At 40.6% G+C, this 22,156-nt stretch overlaps 1 protein-coding gene across 1 annotated transcript in view; it reads left to right on the top strand.

The window, feature by feature from the left end:
- LOC108570657 (potassium voltage-gated channel subfamily H member 2) overlaps positions 1-11,614 on the top strand; it is a 115,251-nt gene extending 103,637 nt beyond the window's left edge. The window contains exons 14-25 of the mRNA XM_017932548.1: positions 1,820-1,974; positions 2,215-2,335; positions 2,503-2,623; positions 2,818-3,127; positions 3,486-3,822; positions 4,595-4,779; positions 4,868-4,992; positions 6,616-6,711; positions 7,163-7,303; positions 7,627-7,948; positions 10,313-10,552; positions 10,718-11,614. Of these exons, the coding sequence (XP_017788037.1) occupies positions 1,820-1,974; positions 2,215-2,335; positions 2,503-2,623; positions 2,818-3,127; positions 3,486-3,822; positions 4,595-4,779; positions 4,868-4,992; positions 6,616-6,711; positions 7,163-7,303; positions 7,627-7,948; positions 10,313-10,552; positions 10,718-10,991 (2,427 nt within the window). The 3' untranslated portion in view covers positions 10,992-11,614. The remainder of the gene's footprint in view (positions 1-1,819; positions 1,975-2,214; positions 2,336-2,502; positions 2,624-2,817; positions 3,128-3,485; positions 3,823-4,594; positions 4,780-4,867; positions 4,993-6,615; positions 6,712-7,162; positions 7,304-7,626; positions 7,949-10,312; positions 10,553-10,717) is intronic.
- Positions 11,615-22,156: the final 10,542 nt, after the last annotated feature.

Raw genomic sequence — 22,156 nt, 5'->3', positions numbered from 1 at the left:
TTTTTTTTTTTTTTTTTTTTTTGTGGGTGTTTTTGAATGATACATGGAGCGTAGTGTCGACTTTGCATGTGAAAGAAAAAAAAGTTGTTTGTGAACGACGTCGTCTCTGAATAGCGAGCGACGCGGCTGCTCCGAGTGACGATTTCCATTCCGAAGCCGCTAATCGAAAATCTCGAACCGGCCAGGTAAGAATCTCCATCGACGTGAACCTTAAGCATGAGTATATAAATCACGTTCTACACACTTCGCCCAGTTGTGTTTTTTGTTTGATTGAGCAGAATATTATGTTTGCAACATTGGTAATTTACATGGTTGTGAATGCAGAATGCCAACTTTGCGAATGATCCTACATTTCTTTGGAAAGATAAGGAAAGAAAGCCTGCTCGTGAGTCGAATCTTGATCAATATATGGAACACACACACACAGTGAGAATGGCAAACGATTCGTGACATTAATCTTGAACGATTTGAATTGCTTGGTGACACGATCGCAACGAGTATAAGATCTGATATTGGACACGTAGTTATGTTGGTTCACTGTGAATAACAAGATCCTCCATTAGAACGTATGATCGTCATTTTGACTTGTTACTATTTAGCGATTACGTATATATTATATTTCGAGATGTGGATCTTTAGTAAGTACTCTCTGCCTATGTACTCTTTTTGTTCCTTTTTTTCTTTGTCTCTGTTTCACGAGAGATTTATACATAAATGCGGTAGTCCAGATAATGAATTAGGGGTTTGTAAACGTTGAAGGTAATGATATATCTTAGAGTTTCCTTTTGGGAATGCCATTAACGAGACGGAATGTCTGCTCACGAGTCAGCTGTTATCTTCACGACTGTCGTTCTCGAATGTTGTTTTCAATGTATTTCCAAATTTTTTCTTCGACTATCTTCTTGGTCACCGATGGTGTGATAATTTTGTCTTGAAATGCTACAGAGGTGAATATTATGCGTTACGAAGGTTCTGGCTGACCTAAAAATGACCGGCGTCGTCTCGATCGATCGTACACGAGAACGACAGTCGCGTACTAGAGATTCCTCGTAAGAACTACCATTTACGACGATAACTCAGACTGTCAAACTGACTTTGGCGTTATTGTGAAAGAAGAACAGCTCGATAAAAAACTGATTAAGTGGAATGCTCTGCCGTAAGACTTGTGTATCGGGGCCAGGATCAATTATTCGTATATCTTCTCTAACTGGTATCGCATTTCTTATTCGATTGCTGCACTCACCGGAGAAAGTACATTATATCCAAGTGACCGTGTTTCTGTTGGCATAATTTCGTTATTCCTGACAGGATCGTATCGAATTTCATCAAATTCTCTATAGAATTTATATGAAATTTCTGAGTTCTAGAAAAAAAATTCAATTTCAACCATCGATGTTCTTTAATTCACCGAGTTGCCAAGTTAGGAAATTCTGAAATTATCGATAAGTGGTCGATCGTGTAATCATCTCGAATAGAATTGGTCGAAAGGAAATGAAATTTCCAGGTCGAACGTCGAAGCATTCCATAGCAAATAAAAGTGCTCTACTATTTTCGTTGAATCGATGGCCAAAGTCAGTTCCCTTTAGCTTCGACCGGAGAAACTCGAGTAAAGAACATCTCGAATAGAATTGGTCGAAAGGAAATGAAATTTCCAGGTCGAACGTCGAAGCATTCCATAGCAAATAAAAGTGCTACTATTTTCGTTGAATCGATGGCCAAAGTCAGTTCCCTTTAGCTTCGACCGGAGAAACTCGAGTAAAGAACGAGAGACTCGTACGGCCGAGCGTGAGATCGACAAAGTGTGACGTGTTCTTTACAGACGACCACCTTGATAGGACTATTGAAGACGGCTCGTCTTCTGCGACTCGTCAGAGTAGCCAGGAAGATCGACAGATACAGCGAATATGGAGCCGCAGTTTTACTCCTTCTGATGGGCACCTTCGCTCTTAGTGCTCATTGGATGGCGTGCATATGGTAAGATGTTCCTCCGATGTCTTGTAAAGACGTCGACGTTTTACCTGCATGAAATTTCCCGTATAAAACATAATCGTAAAGAAACAGTAGAAAATGGGTTAGTAGGCGAAATATTGTAACGTTTAATCGTCGACACGAAACGACCCAAAAAAAGGTAGAAGCTTTAGAAAATCGTTCCATTTAATGAAATCTCACTTTCGAAGAATGTCTTGGCAAGAATTGGAACGTTTTTTGTCGAAGGTACGCCATAGGAAACGCGGAGAGACCAACACTGAAGAGCAAAGTCGGCTGGCTCGACATTTTGGCCAACGACACACATCAGTTTTATTTTCACAACAACACAGGAGGGCCAAGTATAAAGGTAAACGAACTCGCCGAACACTAAAACGTCACAGCTTGTCTGGTCGCCAGCCGAATAATCGCACAAAGGCGGATCGACGATGCTTTCTTATATCACAACCGCGTCGAACGAAAAGAACATGCTTCCGACCTAAACAACCCATCCTTCGTTCAATTTTTGTTTTTCAGAGCCGCTATATCACAGCACTGTATTTCACCTTTAGTAGTTTAACATCGGTTGGCTTTGGAAACGTGGCTCCGAACACGGACGCCGAGAAGATATTTACTATAATAGTTATGCTAATCGGATGTGAGTATCGACCGGAATGATGTAATCGTTTCAATTAGTCCAGTCCTCAGTTCTAGACCGGCATAGTCGATATTATTTTACGTCACCGGTGTTCTGATAATTATTAAACGAATTTAAAGAGAAGAAGAGAAAGAACGAAAGGCTACCGTCTGATTTTTTCTCCATCTAAAACGGACACGAACGTTTCATTTTAGCTTTGATGTACGCCAGTATCTTCGGTAATGTCTCAGCGATCATTCAGAGGCTTTACAGCGGTACAGCAAGATATCACACGCAGATGCTTCGAGTTCGAGAGTTCATACGATTCCATCAGATCCCAAATCCGCTTCGTCAACGTTTGGAAGAGTACTTTCAGCATGCTTGGACATATACGAACGGGATCGACATGAACAGCGTTCTGAAAGGATTCCCCGAGTGCCTTCAGGCGGACATCTGTCTTCATCTGAACAGAAATCTTTTGAACAACTGTAGAGCCTTCGAGGCTGCCAGTCCTGGTTGTTTAAGGTATTCATTGGAAAATTTCACCTATTAATTCTTTATACACCGTGTGAACCATCTAGCTGGGTAAATATTTGCCTAACGTCAACTTGAAAATTTAATATCAGCAGTCTTTGACGGACCAAGCATTTCTATTCCAAAGTTCTACGTTCTTTCGAACTTTGTCATAAAATATACATCATTCCTCAACCTCGAAACTTTTGAAGAATCTACATACTTTGTATCATCCTCCCCTTAAAACTATGCAACTTTTCTACACGACAATTTTCCAATCAGTGCATAATTTAGGAGTCACTGAGGTGTGCTAGTTAGGTGGTTCACCCTGTGCAATGGAAAGAGGTTAACGGTTTGATCGCTTCAACAGGGCATTATCGTTAAAATTCAAAACCACACACGCACCACCCGGTGACACGTTAGTTCATCGAGGGGATGTATTGACGTCCTTATACTTCATATCACGCGGCAGCATAGAGATATTGAAGGGAGACGTGGTGATGGCCATACTGGGCAAGGACGACATATTCGGGGAGAATCCTTGCATATACCGGACCGTCGGCAAATCGTCCTGCAACGTACGTGCACTGACCTATTGCGATCTGCACAAGATACACAGGGATGATTTGCTCGACGTTCTGGCTCTCTATCCGGAATTCTCGAACCACTTCAGCCAGAATCTCGAGATCACTTTCAAACTAAGAGACGTACGTATGTTTCATAATTTGAAAAATTCCTGCATTCTTTTTTTTTTAGGCATTTCCCTTATTTCGAACAAATGTACTTGTACTAGTATGCCTGAGAGTGGCAAATTATCAAACTCGGAATTTGCAAACTTTCGCTACACGCTGTAGCGAACGAAAGAAAGTAGCGAAAAGTGGAACAGTTTCGAAGTTCGGTACTTCAAGACTACCGAAGTTTCGTTCGAGTAAATGATACCGTAAGAAACGTTGGAGCTTCCCCTTTAAAACGCACTTTGTTTTATCTCTATCGGACTTCCGGTTCCCGAGATATCGTCGTGTAAAGGGAAGTCGAATTTTTACTATTACCATATGTCTGTCCTTCTCCCACTCATGTGTTCTCTTTCTCTCTCGCACTCGTTCGTTTACCTACCCTACGGTGAACACGTGTGCGCTCCTCAATGGAAGACGCTGAGCAAGCGTTTTTTCTACTATTACTACTCTAACGTACGCACTTCCTGGAAAAAAAAGTAGGACACTCCAGTTCCTGGAATCTCAGCTTCCATTCATCGTCTCCTGTATTCGCACCCTACGCTTCTAAGTCCTGTATCTCGGTAACCATTCGAGATATCGACTTCAAACAAAATGCACGTTCAAGGGGAAGCTGTGCACTATCTCCTGAGTAGATTTTCAGTCAGATTTTCGCAGTTTGTCTAATTTTTTTTTGCTCGTCGAATGTCAAGATTGGAAGAAAGTTTGTTGCATAGAGCGGTTACGGGAATTGCTGAACAATTTACAGGAGGATCAGGCTGGTGTAGATCCAATATCAGCAAGGTTTCCTGTCAGCACTCCAACGGACGTCGAGGTCGACGCTAGGAGATTCGCTTTCCGTCCACCAAGATACTTTCGAGGACCCGGAGGTCCTGGCACCAATCTTATCCCCACTGGTCGACAAGACTCCTTGCAGGGTGATCAGGAAGACTAGTAAGTTCGTTGATTAATTAGAATTACAGAAAGAAAAGGGGAGAGATCGCTGTAACATTTTTTTCTTCGTTGTTATTTCTATGAACAGTGACAAAGCAAGTGGTCATGGAATTTTGGAGTTCAGCACAGACAAAGCCGGCCAAGATGTGACACCATTGAACCTGGAGTTCGACGAGCCAAAGCAGAGGAGCACCACGCTGAATTCCATAACTGGTGAGAGAGAAAAACCGCGTTCTCAGTCGATCAATTCTCTTTTTTACTCCGTTTTGTTCCCAAGGAGTAATCGCCTTCTATTTTACCGATTCTTACTCTCTCTCTCTCTCTCTATCTATCTATCTATCTACTGTCTATCTCTCTTGTTTGCCTCTACTTACTGTCTGAGGAATGTTGTTCTCTGCACGACACAAATAGAATTCTTAATATATGTATATATGTATATACATATACATATTCGAGCAGGGACACTTTTTTTACGAATTCTCGGTTTCGAACTGTTTGCTATACACGGACGGTGGAAGATCCCAGCCACATCAATGCTTACCATTTTTGTTTCTTTTTTTTTTGGTTTCTTACAACGACACATTCGTATTATGAGAGACACACATAGAAACTTCATAATGAACATTTGTATATACAAAAAGCTCGGCTTACCCCCCTTTTTTACTCCCCTTGTTACTTTACTCAACACCGTTTTACCGTGAGTTTGGACCGTTTCTCTCCGGACCGGTCGACAACACTATTGTGGAAAGGTAATCACGATTCTTACACAGCAGAGTGCAGTAATTACAGTTTGCTCTAATTATACAAGTAGCCCTGGAGTGGAAGCGGAGGGACGAGAACTACTTTTCTTCCTTTTTCCTTTTTTTTACTAACGTTTGATTGGATATTGTGCAATTTTCTTGACTCGCTTAATCGGGGGGGAATAGCTTTGTTAAAAGGATTCATTTTGCTTAAGAAATTTTCCCTTTTCTTGTCGATAATTCTGCGATTAATACAGGAAAATCACTTTAAAGAACGTTCGATATTCTCAAGGTGAAAAGTTTGAGAATAACTTTAGAAGGATAGTGTTCGAAGTTTGAAAGTTTTCAACTCCCTCCCCGTTTCCACTTGACGATCGCCAGATTACCACTTCAATCAGACTCATCTTGATTCAATTGCCACTTGCTCGTGTCTCATAATGATCTTCATTCCTCCGTAGACACTTTTTTTTCTATAACAATCTCGTCTCCGTAGCGTAGTTCATTTTCTCACGAGCTTGTCTCGATCGACGTATTTTCCTCCTTTTTCTCTTGGCCCCCTTTTTCTCTATCCGCTAAAACATCCCCTTAGCCCAATCGCCTTGATCGACGAATTATCAAACTCCGTTGTGATCTTGAAATCACCTCGACGTCGATAGTTGTTATTCATAAATGTTCATATGTAAATAAATCACTTGAACAGTTCTGTACATATCAATCTTTAGCGAATGTTACATGAATGAAAATTACTTAGTAGCGCACTACCTAAATTGTTTTATTACTACACAGAATTTCAAGATCACTTCAATTACTTTTGTATTTTTGTAACGAATCTTGTATCAGGAAAATACTGCAAAATGATAAATGGATTTACGTGAAAAGTTGAAGAAATATTTGAGATAAGCTTGAGACAATTTCTTCGTAATACTTCTTGTCTGTTCCACGTTCAATCAAGCTCATCTCAACAGACATGTTAATTCCTTGCAAAGCACACAGAACGTATTGGAGGCGTTTGGGTTAAGCGCGTGCAGCGTTTTTTAAGCTTTGCGTTTGCATTTGACTCCCGTGTTCGTTAACACCTTGAAACCTGGTTGTTCAGGCATGCTAACCCATCTCAAGCGCAGCATACCGGACCTACGTCAGCACAAGATCCATCAGCAGCCATTGACGAGTCACGATTACCTAGCCAAGCAGAGTAAGTATTCGATTTTGGCGAAAGTTAGACAGGCCAGTTTTTCTAATACGTCGACCAGGACAAACTCATTGTACAGAGATGTTGTCGCATAATCAGCTCCTGGCGAGTACCGGTGCTCAAGAAAGAAAACGGCACGATTATTAAGTCCCTGGATATAGTTTTATACAAGAGTTTCGATCTCTTCTTCTCCTCTCTCTCTCTCTCTCTTACGGCACGATTATTAAGTCCCTGGATATAGTTTTATACAAGAGTTTCGATCTCTTCTTCTCCTCGCTCTCTCTCTCTCTTTCACTCTCTCTCTCTCTCTCTCTCTCTCTCTATCGCTCTGTCTGTCTTTCTGCCCTCCTTGTTCCCCTTTTTTTCTTGGAGATAAGAGTCACTTTTAGAGGGTAGGAAGGCTCGTGCTACTTCCCTGGCTCATGGTACTGATTCTGTGCCTGGGTTTATCCAGTGACCACGCCATTGACGAAACCAGCGCGGAGAAGCTCTGCTGCTGGTGAAAGCTGCCTCAGCCAGAGTGCGGTTCACCAGACATCGACGACGTCCAGTCACTATACAACGCCATCACCACCGCAGCATCCGCAGTCTCACGGTGAATAGAATTGTATCTACGTGTTCTGTGTTTCCACCGATGGTCCCGTGTTCTCCGTAACTTTGCCCGTGAATTCGTGTTTCCCGAGTGTCTTACGATACCGAACCCTTTGAGAAACGGAATTTCAAGTGACCCGATGGTATTTTTCTCAGACGTCGAGAAGTGACACTTCACTCGGAAAATTGCTACCTAAATCAAAATTCACTTGTTCGTTCTGGAAATATTATTTTTCGATGTTGAAACGAACGAAGGAGACTGTCTAATTTAGGTCCGTTTAATTCCGAACATCGTCGTTCATCTGTGTTCGTTGTAAATTATTGCAGGTGACTTTCAAAGTGGACCAGGCCGGCCTATCGAGGAGATAAACGCGAGAATAGACAAGCTGTCGCGACAGGTGTCCTCTCTGGAGCATACGATGGGTGACAACATCAGATTGATCTTGACTCTGCTTCAACAGACGCTCAACTCGTCGAGGGAGAGTTCCAGTATCGAGATGATGCCTGGAACCGCTCCAGCTGGACCTGTCAGGCAAGGTAGCAGAGCACCGGTCCAGAGATCCGCCAGCGAACCTCAACCACCTACGGCTCAACCCTCGAGCAATGGAAACGGAAAGATCCAGCCTAGCACGTCTCACGGTTTGTTTAGGTAAGTACCTGGGATTCGTGATAAACTAGAAACCTTGTCGATCACCAGGCAAAGTGTGAAAAAAACTGGCCTTCGATGGGGAAAAGTAAGGAAATCACCATATGTGACATTACGGGCAAAAATATTGACATTTTAATGTAATAATATGTTCGACAAATAATTTTAGAAATCTTCGGATAATTTGTGAGAAAATTTGAAATTTTTCTAATTTCTTTTCTGTTCAGATTTAGGAAAGAATGTGCCATTCTTTTTCACGCAATACCAAATCGTTAGTCTGTTTGTCATAGCAGATGTAACATGTGTCTTTTCTTTCTCTTTCTCTCTGTGTCTCACTATTTTTCTCTTTCTCTTTCTCTCTCTATATATACGTTTGTGTGTGTTTCTTTCTTTTAAATTCGTCTTTTCTTTCAATCGAGTTCGACTTCGTAATCGAAACCGATTTCAAGAATAGTAGCTAATCGTGTTTCTTTATAAAAAAAAACCATTTCTCTCTTTCACTCTCTCTCTCTCTCTCTTTTGTTCTCTCTCTCTCTCTCTCTCACTCTTTCTTTCTCTGTGGTTCTTTTTTTTCTTTGTTTTTTCTTCAAGTAGAAACTGATTCTGTTTTTCCTAGGAAGTAATCGATGTTTTTATTCTTGGAAAGCTTTCTTTCGAAATCCCTGGATCAGTTGCATTTGATTTCGGCGTCTTTTATTTTGGAAAGGTTGGACAAGTTCCGAAGGTGACCATACTCTCTCATACTCTTCTTTGAAACCCTTTTTTTGCGAGCAGTGTCGCGCAGGAGTATGTAAATGCTAAAGATTAACAAAGATAAAGTGTATTCTAAAACTAGCGCTGCCAATGTGTAATCGTATCTTTTGCATTGTAAATACTTTGAACGATTTCAATCTTTCTCTCTCTCCTTGTCTCGATCTTCGTTCCTCTTGCACTTTCGATCTGTTTTCTTTTTTTGTAAATCTTGTATGAAATTAGAACGAACAATTTGACATCGACATTTACCTCGAGAATCGTTTCGAGATTATTCTGAGAATGGTTTAACTTTTTTTCTTCTTTTTTTTTCTTTAACACTAGTGCTAGATTTTTCGTTAGTAACACATCGATCCCCTTCTTTTCATAATTTTTCTCTCGTCTCCCTTATCTAGAATATTATCACAAGTCTCGCGTGCGTAGATGATTTGAGTTGTTGTGCGACGTAGCACGTTCTCGAAGCTTGCGGGAAAATAATACGATTTCTCTCGATCAGTTCTCCCCTCAGTTTTACCGGACAATTCGAAGGGAAATTTCCGAGAACGTTCGTTCTAATTATCCTCCACGATAGAACAGACATTTTAGACGATCCTCGACACTAGTATTGGTACATACACTTAGATGATTCATAAATAGATGGACGTAGTATCATTAACTACATTCAATATCGAGGAAACATCGAATGTTAATTCTGCAAAGGAGTCAGGAAAATTTCGATTCTCATTCGAGTTAATTCACGAAACACCCTTCGCACACCTAACAGAACTTCCCTTCGTAGCAACTTAAAAATATCCCATCACGACGGACAGAGGTAAGAGATTGAATTAGTAGCTGATTCCCGCGAGTATGAATCGCCACAACGTAGGACATAAGTTTTCATTAGTGCACAAGCATACGTATGTTTTGCTAGTTTCGTTTAGAAAAGAAGTGCAGTACAGTCTCGATAGTTTCAGGATCTCGATCGTCGATATTACACCGAGTGGACAGAGGATTTCGACAGTTTTGAAATTCCCGAAAATTTCCGATACTCGTGGAAAAACTCACGCCAGCAGCGAAGCTATCGAAACGAACCCCAGAAACAAACAACTCCGTCGTCTGTTCAACCGCTAAACCCAGATCGATATCCTCTATCCACTCAACGCGAGGTCTCTCCATCAACGAAAGAACTCGGTATCCCAATTTCAGTCTGTCTCTCTCGCAGAACTATCGAGATTCTACCGTATAATACCTCTTAGCACCGATTAACTCGAGACTCGTGCTCCCTGTGATAACCGGTGGCGTTTGAATCAAGGCTGAACGAGACGAAACGTCTTCATTTTGATCGAACGAAATACATACCCCCCGTTTTTATCTCGTAAAGTAGAAGTAAGAGAAGAAACAATGTCGATGTCATATATTTTCTCCGCGATTGAACAATAGGAGTCCCAGCCAGACAGACTTGCGACACTGTTCGGGACACTTAGAGGAATTAGAGGCCTACCGAATCCCCTTGTACATAATCACGATGCTTCAAGTATATAAATATATATATATTTCGCTGCTGCTCATAGCGGACGCGCGATCCGCTCTACGATCACGAATAAAACCACTAATTCTCGTTTCGATTTCCATCTGCAGTAGACCACCAACGAGAGAGCCAACGTCCACGTCGTCGGGAGCGTCGCGATTAACAGTCGCGTCGGACACACCCGAGCTTGCCGCGGCCTTGAAGGCGGCTTTGAACGCAAGAGCGGCACCAACGAGATCTCAGAGCCAACCGGTGAACCTGGCGGTGCCATCCAATGCGCAACAGGCACATTTGTCGCATCCATGGCACAGTCAGACCGCTGCGTTCAGGAGAGGAGAGTTCAGGAGCGGGTACGTAAGGTCTTTCCAGGTTTAACCCTTTCGTTACGGCTGAAAATCGTACGTTCGCTGCCGCTGTTGCGTGACAGTCAAAAGGCTAGGGTAGACACTTTAGCGACAGAGCGTAAGATTTGACACTTGGTCCACTTGCAACTGACCGTTTCATAATCGCGACAGGTACAGCTCTTTCAACAAACGTTCAGAGCCAGAGGTGGATGGAAAGATCGTGGACGATCCGTGGAGCTGCGTGGTGTCGATGCCGGATCGAGGAGGTTCTCAACGTCCGCGAAGCAGCGAATCGAGGAAGGATTCGACGAATCATCGTGGCTCCAGCGAGCTGTCATCGAGTCAGCGTGTAGAGAGCAGGCAGGCAACGCAAGAAGGCGCGGGACAAGCACCAATCGCGAGACTGGACTCGTTGGACGAGCTCGATCAGGATCACGGTAGTTAAGGCCAGGGTTTCCCTTCTTTTTTGAAGTAATTGCGGCTCGCTTGCGACTGAAACGTGTCGCGTCGTCCAGCTGACGAACTGGCGGCGCGATCATAAATGATCATTCGGATGGCTGTGGACTCCTTCCGTTCCCTTTTGGAGGATCTAGCGAATGTGGCGCCAGGATAGGGTACGCGCTCTCCGATCGATCTTCTTTCAACGATTTTTCCCCCGCCGTTTCTTTCTTCTCCTATCATTTTCACACGAATCTCTTCTTCTTCGACTTCTCTTGTTTTTTCGAACATTTTTGCATCGTCGAATATATATTTAGCAATATGACTGTTGATACTTTTAAGGTGGCAATACTATCTTCTGAGTAATTATATCTACACCTTGTTCTTTCGAGCACACACGCTTTTCTACTTGTATTAAATCTAAGCGTTTAATATTTTACGTAGAACTTCTTTTCGGAGGTAAGAACGTCCGTTTCTTGTTCCCGGCTTTTTGTTACACACACACACACTGCGTTACTAATCACGGGGCCACATCGCTGTTTTGCGATCGACAGTAGCGTAACTCGAAAGAGAAGAAAAAAAGAAATGCAACATTTACAGCGAAGCAGTTGAAAATTTGCATTTGTCTCTCGCTCTCCGATGTGAAATTAATTAAGTTAGAAACGCACCGTTTTACATGATATTAAAAATACTCGATCTACAGACTCAACGATCTATTTGCGCAGAATGATGTTAAAATTGTTACTATTTGTTCGGAGTTACGCAGACTGTCGATGCCAAGCAGCGACTATAGAGGATTAGTAACTTCAGTACTTCGATGAAAGCACTATCTGTCTACTTGTCACGCTACAGTGAATCGATGTTATCGCGAAAATTGTCTCGTGGGGAGGAAACGGCGAGAGGGGATCGATCGGCGGGCGTTCAGCGATACATCGAGGTGACACAGGAACGCGTTCATGTTGAAAGAGCGAAAAGACGAGAGAAAAGAGTGAGAACAGAAAGCACGAGCGGCGTTTCAGAGAAAGTTCTATACAAACAAGAGACACACGTGCACGCATACACACATGAATACATGAAAAGAAACAGTGTTAATCCGACCGCAGGTAACGAGAAATTGCCTTCGAGGTTTCTAAAGAGTTATCGATGCTACTATTTCCTTCGAACAATTTTTTAATCGAACTACACGCGTAAAATACACAGACAAACACGTACACGCAGGGACATACGTACAATTGAATATTTCCCCTCTGGAGAGGCGATGCTTATACTCGTTTTATGCACTTGGTAAGAGAAGGAGGGAGAGAGAGAGAGAGACAGATTTCGTTCCAATGAGAATTAGATAATTACGTGCAGAGGTCGAAGGAGTTCGGGGGGAATTAAATAATAAGAAAACAAAACAAAAAAAAAAAAAGAAACTAAAATGAAAGTACAAGACAACGGCAGAGGATCGACACGTTCATAGAGTTAACGAATAAACAAGTAAAAATAAATAAATAAACGAGTAAATACTTCGGAGGGAAGTGATATTATTGCAGCTCGCGGGGAGGGCTTCTCGAATTTTTCACGTGAAAGCGAAAGGCAAAAAGAATAAAAGAACAAAAATGAAAAAAAAAAAGAAGCAAAAACACACACGAATTAACACGTAGCTGAGGAAATCTTTTGAAATTTAAGGATATATCGACTGAGAGCACCTTCTTTTTTTAAAATGCTTATAGGCGACCAGGTTTAAACGTGAGATTGACGAAAGTGGTGGTTGAATTAAACGCTGAACACCGAGAGAGAGAGAGAGAGAGGGAGAGAGCATAAAATCGAAGCATAAAATTCGACAAGGAAGAATGTAACAGAATAAGTTTGCTACCCTCGATAGACTGTCGTTACGTGCGAGCGTTCGAAGATTGAGAAAAGGCAAGGGCATTGTCGGGAGCGAAACAGGGAGCGAGAAATACGTTGAACGACCCACGAGAGATGAACAATTTAATTAAACGAAACACAAAAACAAAAAATATATAAATACAATTCTGAGTGCCACCTACGAGTAAAACTGCAATGTCCTTTATACAGACAACCAAAAATAAAAATTAAAAAAAAAATGAAACCAAGTAATAAGTAAATAAACTAAATAAATTAACAAGTGAAATACGAGGCAAGTGAGATGACGAAGATGACGAAGAACAAAGTGGAGAATTATCACGGAGAGAAATTTAGATAATTGCTAAATACTCTTATTATTATTATTGTTATTATTATATTATTGTATCATATTATGATTATTGCCATAAAGTAGGGAAGAAACGCAAGCACGATTGGGAGGAGGCGAAGAAGAAGATATTCAAACGAACCAAAAAGTAAAATGAACAAAGGAAAAGATGTAACGACACACGATACACGGGACGAGGTGTGAGAAAGGTGAGACGTGAAAGAAAAAAGTAAATAAAAGGAAGGAGAAGTAGAAAAACGGGAGAACAATTGCCTGCGCAATGAAACGGTATATAAATATTATTATATAAATACACGCGCGTGTGTACGTATATACATTTTCGTGCGTGTGTATGCGTATACACGTTGTAAAGAATTTTTTACAAGATATCTCGAATTAATTATTGCTCCTAAAGCGTACGTTGGTTTCTCTTCCTCTCTTTTCGTTCTCGATCTCCCGAGTGTTTACCTTCTTTCACCCGTCCCACCACCTCATCCTCCTCCTCCTCCTCCTCCTCCTCCCCAAAACCACCCAACCTCCCCCCACGCCCGCGGCGATTTATCACGCAGTGATTAAGGGGTGAAAAGCGATGATCGAGGATCACCCTCGATCGATCTCTCTCTCCGCAAAGATTCTCAGGTAGCTTAACTTAACAACGATTATCGGGAGAAACTGAATCTTCGATCGGGTGAAAATTGAATAGAACGTCGGCGATTGGAATTTTTTAACGGTGTTGAAACGAGAGGAAAGTGTACGGGAAGAATGGTGTTTTTTTTTTTTTTCGTTTTGAGAGAGTGAAAAGGAAGGAAAGAGGGTGAGAGAGAGAGAGAGAGAGAGAGAGAGGTGGATCGAGGATCGTCGATCACAAGAGAGATCTATTCGTTCTTTGCTCAGTATTTTAGGCTGTAAATGATACCGATACATTCGATGTAACGATTAAACGACTCGTAGTTACTTTGTAACGAGAGGAGCAGCGGCGCAGCGCTAATGAGAAGCAGCTTTTTAATTACAAATAGCGATTATCTTTGATTATTACTATCAGTAGTAAAGAAAAAAAAAAGAAAAAAAACACGCAGCACACGTGGATTTTCGCACTTAGGTACACGGCGAAACGATGCGGATTATACTGTTCTTTAAAAATGACGGATGTTCGACATGGTCCAGAGAGAGGACAACAGTGATCAGAAATGTTTTCGCAATGAAAGAACATCGTAATTTTTCCCTTCGTATATTTTCGTCTATAAATACGATGTCTATCGTTTGAAAATTAACGCGAACCTTTTCGTCGAACGATGACATACGAAGAAAAATGTTCACGCGGAAGTGTCTGCGTTCGACGAGATCGAGCTTTTTCTCTCGTTCGTAGCTATGGACGAAATATGTTCGAACAATGAATGCACAACGATTGTTAATCAAATTTTTCATTTCTAAGGGAAGTCTGTCGAGAAGTGTCTACGCAGAACCTGTTGGAGTGTTTCGAATCGCGTTGATCGATGTAACTATCTCTGTCCAAGTATGAAAAAAAAGAAGGAAAAGAAGTAAAAATTCTCTTACGTTTCGTAGAATCGATTTTCCTTTTTCTACCAGAATGTCACTGCTGTTCTCGAAATCCGCTCCATCGACGAAGTGTTTTAGGGACGAGAGTCGAAGGAAAACGAGCATTCTTTCGGTTCTTTTCGAAACTGTCGATCGCGTTCGTGGATGAACTGGGAAAGAAAGAGTCGGATGACAGAGACACGTCCACTGCGTCATTCTCGGGGAAAGAAAAGCAAATTGGAAATTTCGCGAGACCAGCCAAACAACCCGTTCACTCCGCACCCCTTTTGAACATCGAATTTTTGCAAAGATTTTTTAGAGACCACGCGAGTGAATAGGCAGAAATAGATTCGGATACTCTGCCACGCTGTGTATCTTTCGAAATTTTTGATCGCGACGACCTGAAACGAGGAGGGAATACAGATGTACTCGCGTTTCGACCAAAGAAATTTCGTGTAAAAATTCGCAAACAGAGATACGAATAATTTCGCGATCATTTCTAATTTAGAAACTAACGAGAGATTGATAAGAAATTTGGAGAAAACACGCCGATACGGTTGTTCGAAATGATGCAAAACGCGGGATGATTTCCAGACAGAGATCCGCTCTTTTTTTCTGCCCGCAGGAAAATGAAAACCGAGAGTATCGATAAGAATGCGAAACGGCATTAATGCACCACAGTCTTGTATCTCCTCTTACCTGTTTCGAGCGCAAGTTTTTGTTCTTTTCGAATGGTAGAGGTGTGTCAGACCGAACGGGAGAGGAAATTACGCTTGGAAAATCTGCATTAAACACTCTCAGATTACAATTCGAGCCATTACGAAGAAACCATTTAAAAGAATGATTTAATTGCAATCTAACAACGAACGTAACGAACGTAACGAACGTAACGAACGACTGAATAGAACAATATGGGAAGGTACAATACTTGCGTTGGAAAATGTACGGAGAAATTCTTTCGTCTTTTTAAATCCAGCTCAACGCCTTATCGACGAGGTTTTAAAAATCGACGATTAACATTACGTTATCTGTAACAAATTCACACACACACAGTTCCGTCACGTTACTCGTAATATCTCACAGTTTTCAGTCGAACAAATTTCACACGATATTTTACAATCTTTCTCACTAATCTCCACCACCGAACTCACGCAAAACCGTCGATAAGGTGTTAAAAATCGAGCCTCTCCGAAAAGAGACACCGAATCAGCCAGTAAAGAAATTCCTCAAAGATCCATCGAGTGCATCGTTCGAGTTCAGCTGTTTCTTTAAACGAAAAACTGAACAGATCGTCGCTTCGTCCTTCGTCGTTTATAATTTCCAAGCAGAGAGCGAGAATCGAACCGTTTTCTCCCATTTTTCGATCGGCAGTCCTCGCACGAATGGCTTCGAGTATCTCGATTAACATTTCCGGTACAACCGTAACGATTAATGCAGAAAAGTGAAAGAAAATGAAGAAAAAAAGTATAGATAGACGTGACCGACGACACACACATGCTACACGAACACACACACACACACACGCAAGATACCACGTCATCGATAAATAATAATTAACATACGTGCATATTATTATAAAGAGTATATCCGTTTTTTATCGAAGCTGCCTCTCGCTTTTCAATTCTACCGCGGCTCGACCGAGAGAGGAAGAGAGATAGAGAGAGAAAAAGAGAGACATTTGGGAGAGGGAAAAGGATCGAGACGTTCGAAGGATCGTTGTTCGAGGTAGATTCGTGCCAGGACCGAATTCTAGTCGTCACGACCAGGCTGTGTGACGAAAATTCCGTCAGAGGTGTTCCTCGACCGCAAGTGTATCGATCATGTTCGTCCTTCTTCTTCCTCGAGGGATTCCTATAGATCGCTCCGATCGATCGTTTCTTTCCTCGTCGAACGATCAACGCGGGTGTCGAAATGGCGAAATTGGCGTATGTACGTGTGCGTGTATATGTATATAAAAACGACGGAAAGTACAGTTAAGCGAGGTGAAGAAAGTTTAGATCTCGAAGTGGCGTAGTAGTTGGGACAAGCGTTTTCATTTAGAAAAAGGGGGAACGATTTCGGACTTTTCCTTTCTGCAAAAATTTACATTCGATTTCTACGCCGTTCAATACGCCACTGTTAGCAATAATTTAGAATTTTAACGCGACGACGAACCGAGAACCGTGCGAAAATTGCGAAACGCGGCCTCACTAGAGCGATCTATACTCTGAGAAGGACAAAGAAGATGGAGAAACGGAGGTTCGAGGAACGCCCGTAATCGCGAATGCGTCTTTCGTTTGTAAAGAAGATAAGAGAATTAAAACAAATAAGAAACGCGCGGAATAAAGTTAAGGAAAATAAAACGATGGAATTTAGGGAAAACAAACATATACAAAAAACGCGCGCGCGCGCGAGAGAGAGAGAGAGAGATGAAATCCTACCCGCGGTAGATAAATTTACTCGCGTTTTTTCCCAGATTATGCAATTTAAGATTGTTCTGTATATATGTGACATAATCTTGGATCGTATCGATTATGACGGTGAGCGCACTGATTTGTAACACGTAACAAGAAATACATTTGTTCGAGAGAGAGGGAGAGAAAGGTAGAGAGAGAGAGAGAGAGCGTGTGAGTGAGAGGAAGAAAGTGAGGGAGAGACAGGGAGGCGAAAGGGAGAGAAAGTGAGACACAGAGCGAATGAGAGTGAGAGAAAGGTGTAAGCGCGTGTGAGAGGTGACAAGATTTTTGTACCATCCCCTAAATCAATTCCTGCTCCTCACCGAGCGCCCTCCGATTAAAATAAAATTACACGAGTGTCTTTATTCTTACCCCCGTTGAGAGAGAGAGAGAGAGAGAGAGAGAATTTCGAAGTGAACACGTGAAACGAATTAAAGAGAAAAAAGTGGAAAACCAAAAAAAAAAAAAAAGAGAAGAAACGATACAAACAAACACAAAGACGAGAAAAAAGAGAGAGAGAGAAAAATTATACGAATTAACGAAGAATGAGAGCATTCGCTTTGAAAGAAGATATCGCCTCGAATTTTTTACAGCGTAGCTCAATAAAAATGTTCGCATTCAACAACAAATTGTGCCTCTCACTTATTTGCTTCGCTTTATTTCGATTATGTAGCACACTTTCTTTTTTCGTTCTCCCTTAGATCTTCTTTCGTCTGTATTTTTCTCGATTTTTCTGTAAGGGTTAGGAAGATCACTTTCAAACACGTCAGAAGCAGGATTAAGCTAATTTTCCAGTGGCTTGGATCAATTCACGATTAGATTTATTTCTAGAGATAGGAAGAAAGTTAACCGTGACTAAAGTTTAACAGAAATAATCGTCGACGATTTACCGGAGCTGTCGCAACGGATCGAAGAGCGTAGGAAAATTGGCGAGAAAATCGACGATCGAAGGAACCCTTACATATGTCGAGTAAATTTCTCAATTAAGGGTGGTGGCGAACAGGAAGTGGTGGGGGTGGCGGCGGTGTCGCGTTGTTTATCCATAAGTTTTCGTATATCGCATAAAAATATGTTTATTACATATTTTCACTATGCTGACACGTATTTGTGTGCCTCACTACCCTCCTGCCACGTATTATCCTACGATTTTACCACATTCTCGCCGCACCAGGGTGACACGACTCTCACCGCAAGTTTTCTCGATTCTTCGAGGCAAGGCAATACCGAATAAGCGGAGAGAAAACGTGAAAACTAGAAGAGAGAGAGAGAGAGAGAGAGAGAGATGAAGGGAGGAGCGAAGAATAGATCGATGCAGTTGTAAGGAAGATTGAAACACATTCGCTGTTAAGTATTATAAATCGAAGTAAGAGAGAGATTGAGAGAATGTGTGTGTGTGAGAGAGAGAGAGAGAGAGAGATGAACTCTTATACATACGTGTATACATTATACATAATTATTATACTATTTATCGGTTTCGAGAGAGTGGAAATCAGCTCTGTATGGAGAAAACAAAAAAAAATAAGAAAAATTTGTATCTTCTTTTCCCACCTAGTTGCTTACATTTGTATACGGCAAGAATATATTGAAAGATTACGTGAGTAGTTTTTTAAAACGATCCAACGGAGTTCCCTTTATTTTCACGATCTTCGTTTTACCGCACTCTCTTTCTCCACTGTTGCTTTCGTTTCTGTTTGTCCATTTTTCGCGGAGAAGGAATTTTCTTCTGGCGAATAAAGAAGTGCGAGCAATTTAGAGAGATTGGAAAAAGACGGGATGGTGTTGTTCGTTTATTTTGTATAGACAGAGGTGAGATTTATCAATCGACGGAGAAAAGAATATGTGAGAAACACTTGTTTGGGCAGACCAGGGTATAAAAGTGATTATTTCACGTTCGACGCGTTCCTGATGCGTTGTCACTTTTAATTTTACAACGTCGTATTTAGTTCTTGCGTGTTTTCCTTTTTAAATGTTTCTTCTGTTGTCGGTGTGGCTATTAGAGAACCAGGTCCATCGGATATTTATTTGTAAGGGTAATTGAAAGAGCGCGGTAAACTTCTGCTCTGCTTGATAAGGACGTCGAACAGCGCCGAGGATAAAAGAGGGAAGCTTGATGACCGATGGATAGCGGTATGTTCTTATTTTTTACATTTTTTTATATGTAAAATTTTTATTGGCAGGATTGGTAATTATACGAACGTTGAATTTATGTAACTCTGTGGCTTGTTCGAGAGAGTTAATGTTTTATGTTGTATACATTTGTCAATAATCTTTTCTTTCTGCCACAGGCAAAGTGTGGAGGACGAGGAACTTTGGAAAAGATGCGAAGTACCGGGAATTTTCGAGAATTTTTACACGAACCGAGGACCAATCTAGATTCTCCACGCAATTTGCTAAGTTTCCGCTGGAATTTTCGGATTTCTGCGATTTTTACACGTTTCCAATGACTTCTGAACTTCATTTGTTTAAGTTTGCTGTGGAATGTTACTTAAAGAATGAGTGTTGCGTAAAAGAAAATTAATATTGTGCGTAAGAGAGAGAGTGAACTGGCTGTAAAATGTAGTAAAACGATGTTTGTACAGTAATTTTGCAATAAATGATTAATTTTGTGATAAATTATTGAATTTCCTGATTTTCCCTGCTGTAGAACTAATTTCCTTGATTGCTGTGGTGGCCAGAAGCTTCTGTTTTTGATATAAACAAATGTTAAATAAAAGTTGTAAACAATTTCTAACTGATCTACTATATGCCATTGGTAATTCAATGTGTAATTAACAAATTGAGCTGTTTCAATAACTTAAATCAAGCAACAAATTTATTTAATACTTTCGATAAATGTAAATTACCACCTAAATTGTTATTTAACAAAAAGAATTAATTATTCCATGATTAAAAGTACTTGTTAATAAAATAGAATTTTTATTTTCCTACCTACACCATAAGTGATGTTATAGAAACAACAAGTTTATTATAAATATTCCAACGTTACAAAGGACCGAACGCGTAAGGCATCTTTCCCGGAGCACGTCCTTTGACCAAGTGGCGGCACGCACGATCCTTACGTCATCAAAGGCACCGAAGCCCCCCCACCACAGCGCGAGAAGATTCGAGGAAAGCGGGGCCTTCCTTTGCCACAGTGTCGACCGGACCACTCGAGAGTGGGGGGTTAGGCTAGTTACGAACACGGGATACGCCTGTAAAAAATCAGCGGCAGTTAAGCGAATTTATGTTACAATATTACATTAATCTTAAAGCGTTTATTACAAACAGTTATACCATAATGTACAGTAGGTATTATTAAAAATTAAAAGTTTAACGAATTTCTATTTTAAAGATCAATTATTTTGATAATACTTCGTTTCTGGCGATATTTTCTGATATATATGAGTAAGACAAGGAAAATAATAAGGGTACATAAGGATAACAATAATACTATGTGTTAGACAAGGAAAGGAATAGCGGCAGATAAGGATAGCAATAGTACCGTGTGTTAGACAAGGAAAGCAGTAGTGATAGACAAGGACAGAAAAAAAGCTGGGGGGGAGACTATCGCCATCTCGCGTTAGGAGACACGAACTACGACTTTTCAATAGGATAACAGAATATAAACAGAGGTATTAGACAAGGAAAGCACTACTGTGCGACAAGGACAGAGCGAAAACGCTTCCTATTGGCTGGCGGGCACCCAAGCTCGACCAACCACAGACTAAACCAAGTCCGTCGGGGAAAAATCATTAATAACTCATTAACTACGATGATTTTGTGAACTTTTAGAGTTGAAGAATGAAGAGTGGACCTTCAGGAACTTTCACATATACTTTTTAGTTCTCTAGACCCTCTCAATAATTAGTTATTAATATTTTAGTACATGATGTCGAGAACGATACCGCATACCGTCAAATATCTTTCCGATTTCTCAATAATTTCATAGCTTTCTACTAAATTCTCATGCATATAACTACATGCGTTTGAAAAGCAGTTCCCTTAACTACATTCTTTTATAATTTTTATTAACATATTCGGTCTAGTTTAGTGGTTATTAAACATTAAAGGGGAGCGTCTCCTATTCATCGCAGTCGTATATAGTGAACTGTTCTAAACAATTGCTAATATCGATTAAACCGCACGAGTTAGAGCGACAAAACTAATTGCAGAATATAGACAAAGGTTCATTCTACATTCTTCATGTCTTAAAGTGCATAATCATTTACGCATATCGACAGAAATAACGAAAATATGTTACACTTGAATACGACGCCTGTAACACTCAACTAAAGAATATTTAATAACTCATAAACTAAAGGAAATATGTTAATAAAAATTATAAAAGAATGTAGCTAAGAGAATTTCCTTTCAGATGAATACAGTTATTTGCATAAGAATTTAGCAGAAAGCTATGAAATTATTGAAAAACCGTGAACGTATTACACCCGTTTACATACTTCGTATTCAAGCTTAACACATTTTCGTTATTTTAATAGAAATGCGTGATAAATTCTGAACTTTCATGCATGCAGAATTTAGAATGGACTTTTATCTATATTCTACAATTAGTTTTGTAGCTCCAAGTCATGTGGTTTATTAGATATTAAGAATTGTTTAGAACAGTTCACTATACGCGAATACGATGAACAGGAGACGCTCTCATATAATGTTTAATAACTTCTAAAATAAACGGAATATGTTAGTAAAAATTATAAAAGAATGTAGCTAAAGGATCTGCCTTTCAAACGCATGTAGTTATTTGCATGGGAATTTAGTAGAAAGCTATGAAATTATTGAAATACCGGAAAGATACTTGACGGTACGCGTATCGTTCCCGACATCACTTACTAAAAATATTAATAACTAATTATCGAAAGGGTCTAGAGAACTAAAAAGTATATGTGAAAGTTGCTGAAGGTCCACTCTTCATTCTTCAATACTAAAAGTTCACAATTCATAGATAGATTCATAGATATTCGCAATTGTTTATAACAGTTGATTATATACGAGTACGATGAACAG

This window comes from Habropoda laboriosa, unplaced genomic scaffold, assembly GCF_001263275.1.
Source record: "Habropoda laboriosa isolate 0110345459 unplaced genomic scaffold, ASM126327v1 scaffold101, whole genome shotgun sequence".
NCBI lineage: Eukaryota > Metazoa > Arthropoda > Insecta > Hymenoptera > Apidae > Habropoda > Habropoda laboriosa.
Note: the sequence above shows the minus strand (reverse complement) of the source record. Positions and strands in the feature narration are given on the sequence as shown.